At 50.1% G+C, this 17197-nt stretch overlaps 2 protein-coding genes across 2 annotated transcripts in view; one reads left to right on the top strand and one right to left on the bottom strand.

Annotated features, from left to right (window-relative positions):
* The window catches only part of PIAS1 (protein inhibitor of activated STAT 1), a 115073-nt gene extending 110839 nt beyond the window's left edge, over positions 1-4234 (top strand). The window contains exon 14 of the mRNA XM_074366268.1: positions 233-4234. Within this exon, the coding sequence (XP_074222369.1) occupies positions 233-526 (294 nt within the window). The 3' untranslated portion in view covers positions 527-4234. The remainder of the gene's footprint in view (positions 1-232) is intronic.
* Positions 4235-6652: 2418 nt separating this feature from the next.
* Positions 6653-16517, bottom strand: CALML4 (calmodulin like 4). The gene is made up of 5 exons (XM_010955644.3): positions 16244-16517; positions 16088-16118; positions 11488-11628; positions 9750-9938; positions 6653-6962 (listed from the first exon to the last, which is right to left on the bottom strand). Exons 1-5 carry the CDS (start codon positions 16376-16378, stop codon positions 6865-6867), a joined length of 594 nt encoding a protein of 197 aa, XP_010953946.1. The 5' UTR covers positions 16379-16517; the 3' UTR covers positions 6653-6864.
* Positions 16518-17197: the final 680 nt, after the last annotated feature.

Genomic DNA, 17197 nt, shown 5'->3' with positions numbered 1-17197 from the left:
ACAAAAAATTTAATTTTTTTAAAGAAGCTATTTCAATTTAAAAAAAAACGATGTGATCATTACATAAGTTCATTTGCTTTTGCAAAACGGTAACTAAGTATTTCAGAAACACCAGGTACTCAGAATATATTAAATTTCAGACTTGGTCTTGCTGAGAAGAAAGCTGATTATTTATGAGTGTAACTAACTTTATTTCCTTATGTATTTTTCGGTCTCTCGTCTCCCTTCCCAGCATTATAACACCTCGCTCCTCGCCGCCGCCGCCGCCGCGGTCTCAGATGATCAAGACCTCTTACACTCGTCGCGGTTTTTCCCATATACCTCCTCCCAGATGTTCCTCGATCAGCTCAGCGCGGGCGGCAGCGCTTCTCTGCCCACCACCAACGGGAGCAGCAGCGGCAGCAACGGCAGCCTCGTGTCCTCCAGCAGCCTGCGGGAGAGCCACAGCCACGCCGTGGCCGGCAGGAGCGGCGCGGACACGGCGTCCATCTTCGGCATCATACCGGACATTATCTCGTTGGACTGATCCTTTTGCCCCTGCTGCTCCCGTCCCCACCCCAGATTAAATGAACTTGGCAGAAAGAGGAGAACTTTGTGCTATGTTTTACCTTATTCTGTTTGGAAAAGTACACAAGCGTGTTTTTTTTTTTTTTTCCTTTTTTTAGGGAAAAAAATTAAAAGAAATGTACAGAGAACAAAACTATATTTTCAGTTTTACTTTTGTATATAAATCTAAGACTGCCTGTCTGATAAAAATACTTGTAAAAAACAAAAAAAAAGGAAAGAAAAGAAAAAAAGAAAAAAAAAACAAGTACCCACAAACCACCTTCAGTTCATTTTTTCTGGATTCTGAAGATTTTTTCCCCCCATCATTTGTCCTATGGTTTTGGTTTTATTTTACTTCAATGGCATTATTTTATTTGCAATAACAGAAAAGGAATTGCATGTATGAAGTTTTAAATTGTGGGCTTTTCTTTGTTGTGGGGAGGGGGCTGGGGAGGATAGTTTTAATTTCCATTTTCTAAAAATGACAGACTTGGATTCTGTTTGTGTGTGTGCATATTTCATCCAGCCTTAAGTTATAAATCTCATCTGTCCCACTGCATTCCCTGTGTATTTTCAGGACATAGCTTGTGGGTGTGTGCGTTCAGTGTGTGTCTGTGTGTATTCTTCTGTCATTACTGTTCCTTCTCCCGAGTTTGCATTCAGTTGATAAATCAGTTGCCTGCTTTTTTCAAAGTGCTTTGAAGGTCTTGAACTCACATACGAGCATCTTTATCAACTATCCCAATTGCATGTTCTCCATCACATGTTCTCTCTTATTTGCTAGACACCCCCTGAGAATGTGTTTCAGAGATGGGAGGAAACTGTCTGGTAAGGTAGGCTTAGCAGGTCTGTGAATAACACACTTTAGTCTAGTTATTCTGAATTTGGATTGCCAGTATTATGTATTTAAACCAAGTCTGTGAACACCTACTTTTTTTGGCCACAGGGTAAAAAGTTTTCGTATAAGATCTTGATACCAAAGTAGGAAGTTAAAGTAGCTTAGAAAGGCCCTGTTGGGTGTCTTCTGCAGCTGACAGAGGTAAGGCTACATCACCTCAAAAAAGACAAGACAGTCAGTCATCCTAAAAGTAACTTCTCTTCAGAAAATACAACACACCACACATGTCAGTTCGTAGAAATCCATCATCTGATAAACGAAATTCAAAATGGGCTTGACCCTTAGTCGCTTTTACTCTCTGGTTCTGAGCGTGCTTAGTTTCTTAGCTTAGTTATCTTGTTTTGTTTTGGTTTTTTCTTCACCTTTTAAAGACAAGCATGACATAGGAAAGTCACTTTTTTTTTTTTTTTAAAGAATTCATGGATCAGTCTGATCTATTCTTATTAATAATGGAACATGTAAATATATTGAAAACTGTTTTTCAGGAGATGAGTGAGGGTTGGCGGGAAGGAAAAAGTGGTTCTACTTGTGTTCCAAAATTGTCATCAGATAGTACGTTCTTCAGGTAATATCTGAAGGTGTCGAATATATTTTTTAGCTGATTGAAAGGTTTAACGGAAAAGGTAAAGAAGGGGCATAATGATTACCAGTTTTCCAGACTGGATTTTTATATCACAACCGTGTTAATGTTCTCAGAGTTGATGGACCACCTTTGTGTATAAAATTGTCATTCTGAACCTTGCAGTGGTAACAAATTGACCTGCTTTAATCCAGTTAGAATTCAAGATGGCTGTGTCTTCAATTGTATGATAAAATTAATGGTTCACCTGACTGTGTGGCACCTAAAAATAATACCTGTTTTTGCAGCATCTCTCTGCCACTAAATTGTTGACTTGAATTTTGAAAAACAAGTTGGTATTGATATGTATATGTGTGTGTGTATATATGTATTTATAGACAAGTGTGTGTGAGTGACAAGTGAGTTATATAGTCTTCCCCTGCGCATGTGTATTCCACACATACATGGCTGAATTACAGTCACTAAACGATTTGCAATTAAAAAAAAGTTCATTGTCACTTAAAACAAAATAGTTAAGTTTTTAAATGAATCTGGTGTAATGGTGAGTAAACACTTTAGAACTCTCATTGCCATGCTAACTTAGACTAATATCTAATAGTATTATAATTTGTGTCTAAATTCAGATTGGGATAGAAATTACTTAAATTGTGGGGAGTTGCCTCTTATTTCACATTGTAATAGGAAACTTTCTCTTAATTCAACTACCTAAGATAAAATGAAGTTTTTTTTGTTTTTTTTTTTTGTCGTCGTTAGTGGTCTCAAAATTCTGATCAATAACTTTGTGTCTGATGCTGAATTACAAACTCTTTGAATGATCCAGTTGAAAACCCGTCCCTCTACTTTCTTCAGCCCAGTTTTGGAAAGGGTTTATTTCCCTCAGCGTCCTGCATTCTACCAACCTAAGGGAAGAACAGGTAACAGGGAGAAATACATGTCTGTCTAGTGGCTTTGGTCATGTCTCCATAGGAGAAAGTAACCGTTTGGTTTGTCTTTTTATTTTAGTTCATTCCACTCTAAGGAGTCTGTTCCTTTCAGTTGTTAACTTTCTAAAACGTAGCAGTAGTGGTAGCAGTGACAGCTGTGGCCATCACTCCGTTGGTCTCATGGCCGATATTAGACTTTGATGGTTCATAGTAATTACTGGTAGGGTCATGCACTGCAGCTTTATCTTCTAAGTTAAAAAAAAAAAACCCACAGTCATTTCTTTTTTTCTTAGCCCACCGTTACTCCCCCACCCTTGCTAACACTGACATGCTGTCTGTGGACAAGTAATAGTTCTCAGACTCTTTAGTCAAGTTGCCACCATCCCCCTTGCCTTGGTCATTTATAATAGGTGTGCACATGTTTGTATTTCTGTACAGTACTCTGTGTGTGTGTGTGTATACATGTGCACACACTCATCTTTGATAAAATAGCTGTTTGACTAGCAGGGTTGAAGTGGCTTTTAATTGTTTTGGGCATTATTGAACACATCTTTTTAAAACAATCTGGACCTTAACCATGCCACGCTCAGTTGACTAATTTATTTTGAGCATTAAAATTTTTCTACTTCTATTCTATTAACTTAGACATCACATTATTATTACTGACTCAGAAAATATTCACTTAAGCTTCTGAAAAATGTGATTTCTTGGCAGATTTTCCTTTGATTCAGATGTCTGAAACTGAATGAAAACATATCCCAATTTTAAATTACCAATTGTGGAAAGAACATTGTTTTTAAACAGCTCCAATTTTAAACACAGAAAACACTTCAAGATCTTCAGGCTTTAAAGCACATTGGAAATTATTTTAGTATGAATTTTGTTTTATCAATACATGTTGAATTCTGTTTTTTAATCAAAAGAAAACACAAAGCTTAGATTTCAGAAAGAGGGAGGGAGAGAAGAGCTGGTGGTCCCAGAGTGTGCTGCTGTTAATTGTTTAATTAACAAAGGGGAAAATGTATATAAACAGATATAAGAGTTACCATAAATTCCATGAACTTAAATCTGTGATTCATTGCCTTAAAACTTTCTCTCTTAGAATTTACACACCGCATGCCAAACCAGTAAAATGGCTTTTAAAAATGTATAGTAGACCAATGTCAGTTTGTATAAAAGTACCAAGTGGAAAATATTTATTACATGCATTGGAAAAAAAATTGTTTACCTATTGAATGTTACCTGTTTATGTAGAGCTCTTTAGATGTAATAAAAGAAAAGCCTTCAGTTACTTTGTCTTCTGTAGAGTACACTGCTGGGTATACAAGGGGACAGTCCTTATGAGAAAAAAGTGACAATGCTTTGTGCTTCCAGAGCCCCTTTGATCCAGAGATTTCAAAGCATGACACGTTACTCGTTCTCTTGCAACATGCTTTGAGGTAAGTAATGAACATGCAGCCATCACTCCCCTTTCTTACTGAAATACGGCTTAGCTTTGTAATGAGCCACAGCGTCTGTTTAGTTTTAAACCTGTTTAATTAATCTGCAGTTTGATTATTAAGAGCACCATGGCCTTTTTTTTGCAAACAATACTAGGTGCTAGGTAAACTAACTGGAATTTCGGGAATGAGCATGAAATCGGGCCATGGGGTAGGGTCAAGGCCTTCCCTGGGGTAGCGGTTTAAATCAGAACACATCGCAGACTCTGGGCGTCCTCCCCACGAACACCCTTCATCAGGAGCCCTGAGTCGGTGGACGCGAGCCCCAGCTTCCGGTGGCCCCCACACCGCGCTTCTGGCAAGATACACTTCAGATTCCTGTTAGGCAAGTGAGATTAATAAAACTTGCTTTAAAACCATACAGGTGCCCTTCAGTGGCACCCAAAGACAAAGCTCTGGGGGAGCGCGCCCTCATTTGTTACTGTAGCCCAGAACTTCCTTGTCCCATCCCACCTAAATCACAGATACCTGCTGTCTAATCCTTGGTATTCCAGATTGGCTGTGCAAGACTAACTTCCTGATGTCCGTGATGAGTGTAAAAAAGGAATGAGGAGCTTGGACCCTTGAGCCAAGCCTGAAAGTGAAATGTAACTGTTCTCCCTGGGTTGCCAACAGCCAGCCAGCCCTCAGGTGGATTTACCCTGAAGGTAATGAAGTTAAAGCACCGACCGGGGCCCCTCACTTGCTCTGGCCTCATCCAGGCTCCCGGGAGCAGCCCGAGGACTCCTGTGTTTCTACTGTAATATTCCTAAAGCAGGCTGCTGAATCAGAGAACCCCCAGACCCCATAGAACGTAGATCTGCCCCCCGCACCGTGTGAACCTGGGGTTCCCAGCTAGACAGAGTTACCTACTTGGTGTTTAATTGTCCACTGACTGCCTGCTCCCCACAAAACTCCCCCCTGCAGCTCTGAGGGGTTCCTCCCCACTCCCACAGGCGGCTACACTGTTGGGGAAATGAGAGCCGCTCTCCTTTCTCAGGACCTCTGTTTGGTCTAAAGTCACGGAGCATCAGGGGATAGTTGTACCAAGACTGTCTTGTCCCCTGCAGTTTCCCTTGTGCCTGGCCCTTAGCTCAGTGTCCTGTGTAAACCACCCAAAAGACACACCTCCCTCTTAATTTGTTTTCCTTTGCTTTAGCCACTGAGGCGCCATTAGACAAAGCCACAGCCCTGAGAGCCCAATTTTGATACATATAAGGATGAAAATCCCTGCACTTAGAGCTCTACCCTGCTCCCCCCTCAACATGCCAGTGTGTGCCTCTAGCCCTTTTTAGGGCTGTGCTGACGCCAGCAGTGTGGCCACAAATTTGATGAGCGCACAGGCAGCACCAGCCTGGCACCTCCTGGCTACATAAGTAACTTAAAAGCCACTTGAGCTGGAAAAGCTCCCGGCCAGACCAGTACCCCTCCTGTGTCCTGACCTCTTGCTGAGTCACGGCCATGGCCTCTTCCATCCCTTTATTTACTGTCTGTTAGTCCTGGGGAAATGGCTTAAAGCCACGATCAATTTGGCCCACTTACCTAGTCCCATAAACCTCCCTGATAACCGGCCAGGGGAGAGCGCGAAACTCTGACAGACGCATCACGGGTCTTCTCGAGCTCTGCTAGGCTTCGGGAGTGGAACTCGTGACATCTGGGTTCCTCTGGTGAGGGGCGTAAAGGTGGGTCACTCTCGCCAGGGTTAAGCCGAGGCTTTGTTTTAACCTGAGTGCTTTCACCTTGTCCTGCTTGTAAGTGAACATCCTGAACTCCACCGCTGTGCCTTGGGAATAAGGATTTCTAAGTGGCCCTGTGGTGCTGCAGGAAATGTTGCCATAGTTTGAGCTCTCTGCCTGTTGCTATTTCTCAGCTAGCACTGGCTTTATCTTGGAAATGTGGAAGATGGTTCCAGCACCCAGATGCAGATTAGTGTCTTTTGGTAAATTGCCCTTTTTTTTTTTTTAGGAGAAGCACTATCATGGCAACTCAGGGTTGCACAGGACTTTACAGTTTGCAGAGGCATGTTCAGATCATCTCAGACCCATCCTCAACAGGCTCCATGCAGTAAGAAGTAGGAATCCAACTTCAGTGAGGATCCTAAGGCTTTAAAGATGAAACGATGTCCCCAAAGCCACACGGCTGGGAGGTGGCAGAGTCAGGACTGGAACCCTGGCCCAACTTCAAACCATAGGCTCTTTCCATGCTGTCAAGGGCTCCACTAATGGTAGTTATTAAAATCAATAAAAATATTTTATTAAAGACGCATGAATACCATAACTGAAATCATTCATTTTCCTTGTTAAGTCACCCTCTGTGTAGTCAGGGACGTCATCTTGCTGTGTTTGCCATCCCCTTAGCGTGACAGGAACACTTTCCTTGTTAAAAATTCATCAGTCTGAGTTTTCAGGCCCAGGGGAGGCTCTCTGGCCTCCTCCTTAGTCAGTAGTCCTGCACAGGAATGGTGATCTTGTGGATAAATTCATCATACTTCACTTTGCCGTTCGGTTCGATACCTGCTTCTCTGAAAAGATCGTCCACTGCAATAAATCACATGAATTTTTCAGTTTGGCTCCAGTGTTACGTTCTAGGACATCCAGTTCTTGGGGGCTGGGGCTCCCCAGAGGTCTTCCCTGAGCATCCAATTGACTGTTCTCGTAGACTGGGAGGTAAACCAGTGAACAGAACAGGACAATCCACCCCCTGCCTCTTGGAGACCACGGATTCAATTTTGACTTAATCAAGTTTTTTTTGTTTGTTTGTTTTTGTTTTTTTTGGCAGGGGCCAGGGTAGGGAGGCATACTGGTAAGGAGTCAGACCCTGAGGCCACTTTTTGCCTTTTTTTTTTTTTTTCCCTTTTATTTTCCCCTTCTTCAGAAAATACCTGACCCCTGTGCCAATATTTCCAGAAAACTTTGGCATGAATTTTACCTTCCTTCAGCCCCTGCAGACCAGATGCCCACTGCAGCTCCATCCTGGGCCCCCCGAGCCCAGACTTTGGCCTGCCTGTCCTTCCAAATCGACACCCCCCACCCCAAGAGGGGACCTGGTGACAAGTGGTACCTGCCACCATCATCTTTTTTTTAAAGTGTGTTTGGAGGGTGAGGATAGGATAAGAAAATAAACTGAACTGTGCCTGAAGCTCAAAGCCTACAAAACTGCCATTGTTCTCTGACATTGCTCAAAAAAACAAAAAACAAAAAAAACACTTACTTGCTTCTTCTGGTTCTGGATTCCTAGGATAAAATACTAGCTTGTCCCAGGCTTTGACAAGAGCCATTTCAGCTTACACTTCTCTGCGGTGGCCTCTCAGAACCATTCTCACCCTCTTATAAAACTGTCTCCCTGCCCCACGTCAACTTCCCCAGCCCACGACGGCCCCGACCTAACGCTGCGCAGTCAGGAAGGGTCCTGTGACTTCCTGCCTCGCCGTCCTGCTCCAAAACGTAATTACTGTGCTCTGTGCCTAAGCTGATAGTACTGTGAGTATTTTTAGAACGTTGAGACTGTAATTTATCTTGTTTCATGCAGAAGCTTCTACCCGTCAACCAGTTGGTTAAACCTGTCCCAGGGGACAGGGCCCAACACCAGCTCCGGTGCCAAACACGTGGCCCCCAGCTGCCCAGAAGAGGGGCAGCTACAGTCCGACGCTGCTTCCTGGGGAACTCGGCGGCTCCCTGCAAGCCCGTGAGGAACTGGGGTCCCGGAGTCGGCCTGGCCCAGGCCTCGGGCGGGAGGCCTCCCTGCAGCCGTCTCCAGCTGCTCCCAGGATGCTTCTGTAATAAAACAAGCTTTTCCTTCAGCCACCCAGGGTAAGGGAGTTTTTCTTCTAGTATCACCTTTCCTGTCTTCCACAGCAAGAGGCAGGGACATCGGTCGCCCTGCTTGGCTGGAACACGTCGCCAGTTTCCTTGAAATGTTTCTCCTACTCCATCAACAAATGAGAGGCGTGTTCTAATTTGGGGGCTGCAGTAGCGCTGCAGACAGATCATTAAACCCTAAGAATTAAGGCCCCTGCTGGCCCTCTCTGCTAACACCCTACCCGGTACCTAAAAGGCCAAGCAGTGTCCTCAGAGCCTGGGAGGGAAGGAGAGCCGCGGTTCCCTGTGCACAGTAAAGCAGCTGCAATGAAAGGCAAGATCATGAGAGCTGCCAGCCTGAAAAAGCGAGGGACGCGCCATCTGCCTTCGGTAGCACTATTTTTACATGCTTTGCGCTGTGCCTTTGTGACTGCAGATAAAATCTCAGCAGACTGCTTTATAGAATGTTAGTTCTTGGAAGAAAGGACCTGAGGGGTTGTCTATTGTAACCTCGTTTCCCAACAAGGAAACTGAGGAGGGTGAGAGAGGTTTAGAAACCCATCTGAGGTCCCCCAGAAGGAAGGGGAGCCAGGATTCAAGTCTCATTCAAACTGCACCCTTACAAATCCTCCGTTGGTTTGTTGTGATTTAACCAAAAGCTAAATAAAGGCCCATCATTATTGAAGCCTTTTTCCTCCATCCAGTGTGTCCAAGCCCGGCCCCTCCTGCCCCAATCACAGGCGAAGCCAGTGGCCTAACTAGAATCTCAGCTTCTGGGGTTGGTGGCTGTGGATGCTGGCAGCAACCCGGGATGGCTGCCGTGGCCGGGCCCCGGGCCCCGGGCCCCGCCAGGCAGGCAGGCAGGCAGGCTGGGGGACGCCGGCAAAGGCCCCAGCAGCAAGGTCACCCTTATCACGTACATCGGGCTTTCCCAGAAGCCCCAGGCCCCTGGTCCTGCTCTGGGGCAGGAAAGCATGGACGGCGTGAGGCAAAGGCCACCGCACACACACCCCCTTCTCAGTGCTGGCTGAATCGTGACAAGGGAATAGTAGCATCTCAATTTAGAAATTCTTGGCAACAGTAGCAGCTTCAGGCAACAGCTGTGTTGATTGAGAGAGCCTGAGGGGGGCAGGGGTACGAATGTCACAGACCTGCATTTGGCTCCCAGCCCTGCTACTCACCAGCCACTCATGGCACCTGTTTCTTTCATCAGAAGGCGGGGGGCACCAAATGAAGGGCCACAGTGAAAGCTCAACATGGGGTGATGCCCAAGTTAATCCTAGCCAGTTCCCCGGGGCCTTCCCTACACCCTGGGCCAACCTCTCCCCTGTCACCCCCCAGGCCCCCGCGTTCTGCCCCAGGCTCTACTCCAGAGTTCAAACTCAACACCTAGTCACAACCTTCTGGGCATCCATCAAATGCAGCGCCTACGCACCACGGGTGGCAAGGATTGGGTTTTGGTGCCCTTCCCCTAACTCCCTAATCCTTTCCCACTGCTGGGAGAGAGGGAACGAATGAGGCCATTACCTTCCTTGTGGGTCAGCTTCTCTCCTAGTTTCGTGAGTTTTGACCGCAGCTCAGACGCCATGATGTAGCCTTTCTTCTCCTTGTCCGCCATCAACATGGCCAAAAGAATCTCCTTCTTTGGGTCCTCTTGTTTTATTTGCATGTGCATCATGGTCAGGAAAGTAGAGAAATCCAGCTCTCCATTTCTGTCTAGGAAACCCCCAAAGTAGCGGAGTAAGCAGGGAGGAAAGCATCCTCGTGGGGAAGCCAGCTGGTCTCCGGCCCCAGCCTGCGTGGCCAGCTCGGGGGCGACCTAACTCAGAAAGAGCCGTGATGGTGGTAGTGGTCATGGGGAAGCGGATGCAGTCTGCCCTGCTAAGCTCCCACCATGGATGTGCCTCACTGAATCCTCCCAACAATGCTTGGTGACTACGGTTCTCATTTTGCTCACTAAGGAGACAGAAGCTTATAGCGTGGAGTCACCTCAAAGCAGCGGCAGGACCAGGATGAAGCACCATCTCCTCTGCTCCCTTCTGGATGCTCCTCTCCTGCCTGCACTGGAAGGAAGTGCACCATCGTGTCCACCCCTTCTCGACAGCCACCGCGGCACATCCACAAAGATGGACAGGTGACCCGCACCTGTGGCCTCAGCCTCTGTCCCACCTGGGCTGCGCACCTGCCTTTCCCCTCACTGCAGCCTGCCCACGCCCCTCTTCCAAGCGGGCCTGGGGACCCCAGCCCTGGCTCTAGCTGGGCTGCAGTGGCAGGAAACTGGAACTGCCCCGACCACCACTTCCTGTTTGGAGGAGACAAAAACCAAAGGAAACCACCACCCCGTCGGAAGTGGAAACAGGGACCCTTAGCACCGGGCTCGAGGTGGCGCAGCCTGGCCTGCCCCAGGACGGGCTCCGGGCGCTGCAGCCGGAGCCCTCAGTGCGACCTCAGGACGACCCCAGCAGGGGGTGGTTCCCCATGTGAGAGATGAGGAGACCGAGGCCCAGGCGGGCTCCTGAGCAAGTGTTCTTTCCAAGCCACCCCTTCCTCTTTCCTCCCTGAGTGTCCAGCTACCGATGCCAACAGCCGTCCCGGCCTCTGCCACCCCTCCCTCTTTTTCTTTATACAAAATAAAACTTGTTTCTGGTTGTAGAAGTCCTGTATGTTCCCACTGTCAAAAATACAGGAAACAATAAATAAAGGGAATGAAAATCACCCATAACTCCATTACCAGAGCCGCTTGCTAACATCTTGGGTGGGTCTTCCTCCGTTTTTTTCCTCCTAGTTTTGCCCAGTTTTTAGGAGGTTGGTGTTGGAAATGCGAAGAATTGGGTTCCAAGCCTGATTCCACCACTGGCTTCAACACTCAGCCAGGTTGCCTCCTGGGCCCTGGACTTTGATCTTTATCTGTGAGACAGGCTAGGATACAGCCTCCTTCATCGGGTTGTTGAGCTAAGCACACGACAGATACTCAGCAACGAGACACTGTTCTATCAGAACGACACTGTGGTCACCGTCAGCACTGTCTGGACCACAGGTCTGTGATCACCTCGTTGGAATGCTTAGAGCCCTCCATCCTCAGAGAGGTGGGGTGTCACCAGTTGCTGTGAGGACTCAAGGAAGCCCACGTGGTCCACAGCCACCACCTGCCCCTCAAACTTCTGAGCTGTTCACACCCCCACCCGCCGGGCCCCTCCCCAGGACCACAGCCGCAGGACTCAGGGCCCACCCCCCAGCCCAGACTCCTCCCTCCCGGCTCACTCACCTATCCCGTGTGTCTGCAGGTGCCTCTGCACCTCCCCGGGCGTCGGGCTGGCCCCCAGGCACCTCATCACCATCAGGAGGTCAGTGGCTTTTATCTTCCCCCGCTGCTGCTTGTCGTACAGGGAGAAGCATTCCTTGTACTCTGCCGGAGCCCAGCAGGGAGGGTCAGGAGCTCTCCTCCACCATCCACCACCCCCCACGCCCTCTCTCCCCTCTCCCTCCACTCCCCTCACCCCACCCCCGGCTTCCCAGAGTGGCCAGATGCAGCCAGGGAAAATACAGGGGCTGCTAAGGTAAACTGAATTTCAGGTAAACAAATGAAAACATGCTTAGTCTAAGTCCCAAATTTTGCAGGGGATGTAAGTATAAAGGTATTGGTCGTCTATCTGAAATTCACATTGAGCCGAGTCCTGTATTTTATCTGTCAAACCTTAACTCCTCCCTCTCCTGACTTCCCTTCTGCCTCCTTCCCTCTCACAGCTGCCTAAAACCATAGACAAGCTCTCTCACTCTCCAGGGCCAGCACAGGGAGACCGGGGGCCCACAGCAGGGCCACCCAGACTCCCAGGGGACCTTGGCCAAGACAGCTGACGTGGGGAACCAGGGACAATAATGCCTCTGGGTTACTGGGAGGGCCAGCAATCCCCTCTGGGAAGGCCTGGCAGAGGCAGGCACTCCCACGTGGTGACAGTTATCACAACGGTGGGTGCTTCTGAGTCCCCTGCTCCAGCCTCTGGCCTCCAGGCTGCGCTCTCCAGCCGCCCCCTGACACAGACCCTGGTCCTGTTCCTCAAGAGGCACTCACTGCTGGGAAGCCCCCCCCCCCCCCAGGCTGTGGCGAGATCCTGCTTGCTGCTCTCCCCTGCAGGAGGTGAGGCGGCTGCCCGAGGGAAGATCTCCAGATCCACAGCCCCCAGCCCTGGAGGCTCAGTGAGGCCAGCCCCTCACAGAGGTTCTGACTAGAGAGTGAGAGTGGGGTTCTCGCCAGAACTGGTCAAAAGCTCCAATCCCAGAGTCCCATGGGGTGGCGCCACCTGGGAAAACGCAGGGCCCTGGGGTGGCCTTCTCAGCACCTTGCTCCTTCCCATGTCTCAGGCCACCCAGCTAGTTCCTTAGAAGCCTGGACCTTAAGTGGCTCCTTAGCTGATAACGACAAAAGCAACAGCAGCAGCTCATGCTGAGGAACACTTTACCCCCAGGCCGTCACCGCGACCCTGTGATCTGGGACCTTGGTGGTTCCCATCCTGCAGATGGGGCCAGGAAGCTCAGAGCAGCAAGGCCTGGGATCCCCTGGGATCCCCACTGCCAGGCAGCAGCCACCAGGGGGGCAGCAGAGCAGGCGAGCCAGCAGAAGGGAGCCCCCCCTCCCCCGCCCCCCTGGCCCAGGCCTGGGGCCCTTTCATGTTCCCTAATTAAGGCCTCTTCTGCTAACCCAGGATTTCAGGGAGGTTGCTAATAAAAGACAGGCCAGCCAGTGGGGGTTTAGGGACAATTAGCTGCTTTTGTTCCTATGGAGAGGTTGAAAGGGAACTTCCCACCCTCTCAGAACTTTCCAGAGCCTGGGCTGCTGGAGGGGCAGACCACCACAGGACCCGGGGGCAGGGGCTGGAGTGGCCCAGGCCACGCAGGGCCAGAGCCTGACCTAACCCCACCTCTGGTTCCCGCAAAACCTTAATTCCCTCCCAGAGGGCCCAGTGACAGAGGGGTTAGGGACAGAGGGGACGGCCCTGTAGGCAGGGCTCCGACCCAGGTCTCCCCCGCCACCGTGCCCCTCTTCGGGCCCTCTCTTGGCCACCCCACCTTGTCTTCGGTCTGAGTTTGCCTCTGCACAAGGGGCTGCAGATAGAAGGCTCGCTGCCTTCCTGAGACGTCCTGCTATCAGAGTTGTCCCCATCTGGCCGGGGCCTGAAGGCGGTCGTCACATTCTTGGGGCCTGGAATGGGCCAGGCTCTACAGATGGGCAAACTGCCCCCGCCACCTGCCCTGCACCATGGAGACCCGCGGCCCCTGGTATCAGCAGGGCCAGGTCAGACAGGGGCCCATCTCCTAACAGTTACATGAAATGTACATAAAGTGTGTTCTGTCTTCCTGCCTTTAATGACCTGGGAGGCCAGATCTGAACTGGGAGTCCCGTGCTGGAAACAACGGGGCTCTTCTGCCCCCTCCCCAGCTCCCCGACGACCACCGCCTGCCTTCTATTGGGCTGCTGTGGTCACTGCTGTGTATTTTTTTCCCACTTCTTCCCCTTAATGGAGGCACTGGGGATTGAACCCCGGACTTCCTGCATACCAAGCATGAACTGTACGACTGAGACATACCCCTCCATCTCGATTCTTCATTGATTTCCGCTTGGAGGTGGTACCAGGGATTGAACCCGGGACCTCCTGGGTGCTGAGCTATACCCTTCCCCCTCGATTGCTGTATTTTGAATGCCTGGAACTAGGCTGCCACCAAGAAAAGGCTCACAGTTGCTGAATGAAAGAATGAATCGGGTTAAAGAAATTGGATTAAAAAATCTCCTTCAGGTTTTTTCCCTTTGAAAATACAAATGCCCTGAGGCCAGAAAGAATTTCCCCAGGGCCTAGGATAACACACCAGTTGCGTGTTGGCGAAGGTAACAACCGGTTCTGATGACGTATGTATAGAGTTTGCTATAAATTTTATAACCTTAAGGATGTGTAGCGCACAATTTACAAATAAAATATGCAATACTCTTGATTGTAAATTCCATCTAGCCAACTGATTATCACAAGTGAGTTTTGCAGGTATATATAGGATAAACAAGTTTATACTGTATAGTACAGGGAAATAAATTCAAGATCTCGTAGTAGCTCACGGTGAAAAATATGAAAATGAATATATTCATGTATGACTGAAAAATTGTGCTGTACACCAGAAATTGATACATTGTAAACTGACTATAACTCAATAAAAAACAAAAAAACAAGTGAGTTTTGCCAGCTTTTACAGCCACTGCCAACCTAGTTTCGATTTACCCACGACAAGTGAGGCTGCATGCCAGTGAATGCAACTTTTCCCAATGACTGTATTGTCATTAAGTCTGATGAGTGATCTTCTATTAAACTATCGCTCACCCTTGTGCAAATTACATTCATTAAACTGAAATCTCTCTCACACCTTCAGCACTATTGATTGCAGTACAGCTATCTTAATTTTTTTTTTTTTTTTTTTTTTTGGTAGAGATGGAGGGGTTCTATGATCTTCCGTTATTTAATAATGGCTGATGTTAACAACCAGGTCAGAAAATATCTTAAACTGCACTACCTGGCTGGAGCTAGATGGCCCCAGAGAACATCTGGGTGCCTCCCGGGCTGCACCAGGCCTAGTGTCAGGTACATGACTCGCATTACCCTCTGTCTCTCCCTCACAGCAGCCTGGTGAGGTAGTGTCATTATCCCACTTCACAGATGAGAAAACTGAGGCTTAGAAGTGACTGGACCCAAGGCCACTGCCTCCAAGGTGGTCCCTGGTCTTCCCATTCCATCAGGCCACCCCGTCCAGTCTTTTCACTCATTCATTCAACATTTGTGGCCACTTTGTGTCAGACACTGGGATACAAGAGGAAGCTTACCTTCTTCCCTTCTAGACGATTCCGAGGCCCCAGAGGGAGGGTCAGTGCGCCTCAGAACCAGGTGTTGGTGGGGGGATGCTAAGGCTGACAGCGGGACTCCAGTCCCGAGACCCATCAAGTCTTGCCTTGAGAGCTGGGCAAGAGAGGCCCGTGCCCTGAGCCTTGCATTTGCAAAGTCCCTGCTCTGGAACCCCTTTTGGGAGTGAGGGTATCATGGAGTCTACAACCTACCCACCCACCTACAATCCCTTCTGCACCAAGCTTCTGGTACCCAGAACTCTGGAATCCCTGCCCAGGTAACCCTCCGTTCACCTCCAGGGCCTGCAGGACCCTACCTGAATTAGGCCGAGCCTCATCTGCCAGGCCTGGGCCATGAGTTCTGTGTAACCCAATTCTTTCTGCTTGGCCTTTGTGGAAACAGCCATGCTCCGTGGGAAACTGAAGCCTGCTGGGGGCCGGCAGGTCAGGGCACTCGGGGAAGAAAGTGCTCCAAACACCAAAACTAGGCTTGGTGTCAGGGCAGAGGGGAACTCAGAGACCACTGGAGCTGACCCCTCCGCTTGACAGATGGGGGGCCTGAGGCCCAGAGAGTGAAAGCCTCCTGCCCACGAGCGAAGACCTGGGCCCTTTGCTCTTTCTCAGCGGGCTACAAAGCCCCCTTCTCTGGCTGGGCCCCTCACTGGCAGCTGGCAGCGTCTCTCTGTCCATCCCGTCTCCCCTTCCAGCTAACAGGTTCTGGAGGAAAACCTAGTGAGGCTCGCTCCTAACACTCCCTTTTTCTAAGTCACATTGAGAAGTGTCCTAGTGACCCGTCTTACCTCTAAGTCCTGCCGCCACCTGCCCCAGGCAGCCGCCTCCCCTGCGGCCCCGACCCCCCCTTGCCCGTGGGTGGGCCCAGCTCCCCCACCAGCCTCCTCCTTTCCTGGCAACAAAAAGTGATCAGAGCAAATTGCCTAATGAGCCTCACATTTTGCTGCGAGTTGCTAATGAAAGTGGAAACCCAACCTACCATTAATTTGGTCCTGGGAAAAAAACTTGGCCTGCAGCAGAGAGAAGAAGGCAGTTAGGGAGGGACCCCACGAAAGCCCCACCCCATCCCACCCCGCTTCCCCTCCACCTCCTAAGCCCCGGGCAGCCCGGCCAGGGCACACAGACCCTCACGCACCATCTCGAGGCCTCCGGCTGCCACCCGCCGGCTCACCGCTCCCAGAACTGCCCTCTCGTTCCCTTTCCTCCCGGCTTCAAGTCGAAAGTCCGCCAAGCTGGGCGGAGGCCCGGGTAATAAATCCGCCGCTGCCATGGAGACCAGGCGCGACGCCAGGGGTCAGATTCCAGCTCCCGCGCACTGCTGATGCCCCGGCCTGCCTGGGCCCGGAGGCAGCTGGGATTTGGAGAAAACGAGGCTGCATGAGGGCTTCCCCGGCACCGGGAGGCTGATGCTCTGTAGCCCAAGGACAGACGCTGCTGTTCGTTCCTGGAGCCCCCTGCGGACACTCAGAAGGGGGGTCAATGATACACACACACACACACACACACAGGGTCGCAGGGTCCCGCCCAGGGCCTGCCTCCGGGATGGGGGTGGGGGATCTTTCCTCTCTCTCTCTCCTGGGACTGAGTTGGGGGCGGACAAGCGCCTCCCAGGTGCCGGGCGCTGCACACTGCCTTGCTCAAGGCCCATCACACACCATCTTGTAAGTGGAAGGAAACCTCGCCTTGATGGCACAACCCAGCAACAGCCGCTTCCACCGCCAGAGCCTGGGGATGCCGTGAGCAGGAGGGACCCAGGCCCTGGTGCTCTCCGCCTGTTTGCTAAGTGACCTTGGTGCGTCATTTCACTGCTCTGTGCCTCAGTGTCCTCGCTGGGCCTCATCCCAGGGCTGTTGAGAGAGTCAAATGGCCAGTTCCCTCCCTCGGGGGCAGGGGGTGGGGGAGGTGCCCGCCTTGGGGTCTCCCGCCCCACCACGGGCTACCCAGGGGGCGCAGAGGGAGGCCTCTCTGGCAACTTTCCTGGCCAGGAGGACTCCCCCTTTCCTTCCTTCCTTCCCCTCCTCTCCCCACTGCAGCCCCCACCCCTTCCTGCCGAAGCTGCTGACTCTTCATTTCCTCAGCGGTTTGTGCC

This window comes from Camelus bactrianus, chromosome 6 (genome assembly GCF_048773025.1).
Source record: "Camelus bactrianus isolate YW-2024 breed Bactrian camel chromosome 6, ASM4877302v1, whole genome shotgun sequence".
In the NCBI taxonomy this organism is placed as follows: Eukaryota; Metazoa; Chordata; class Mammalia; order Artiodactyla; family Camelidae; genus Camelus; species Camelus bactrianus.
The sequence above is the reverse complement of the archived record's forward strand: the minus strand, read 5'-3'. Positions and strand labels throughout refer to the sequence as shown.

Excerpts from the sequence above, each read along its gene's own strand:
- CALML4 (XM_010955644.3), bottom strand. The coding sequence starts at position 16,378 with ATGGCAGCGGCGGATTTATTACCCGGGCCTCCGCCCAGCTTGGCGGAC. Across the intron at positions 9,939-11,487 it reads CCTGCAGACACACGGGATAG|ACAGAAATGGAGAGCTGGAT; the intron begins GTGAGTGAGCCG and ends GGGGTTTCCTAG. Across the intron at positions 6,963-9,749 it reads GAAGCTGACCCACAAGGAAG|TGGACGATCTTTTCAGAGAA; the intron begins GTAATGGCCTCA and ends GATTTATTGCAG.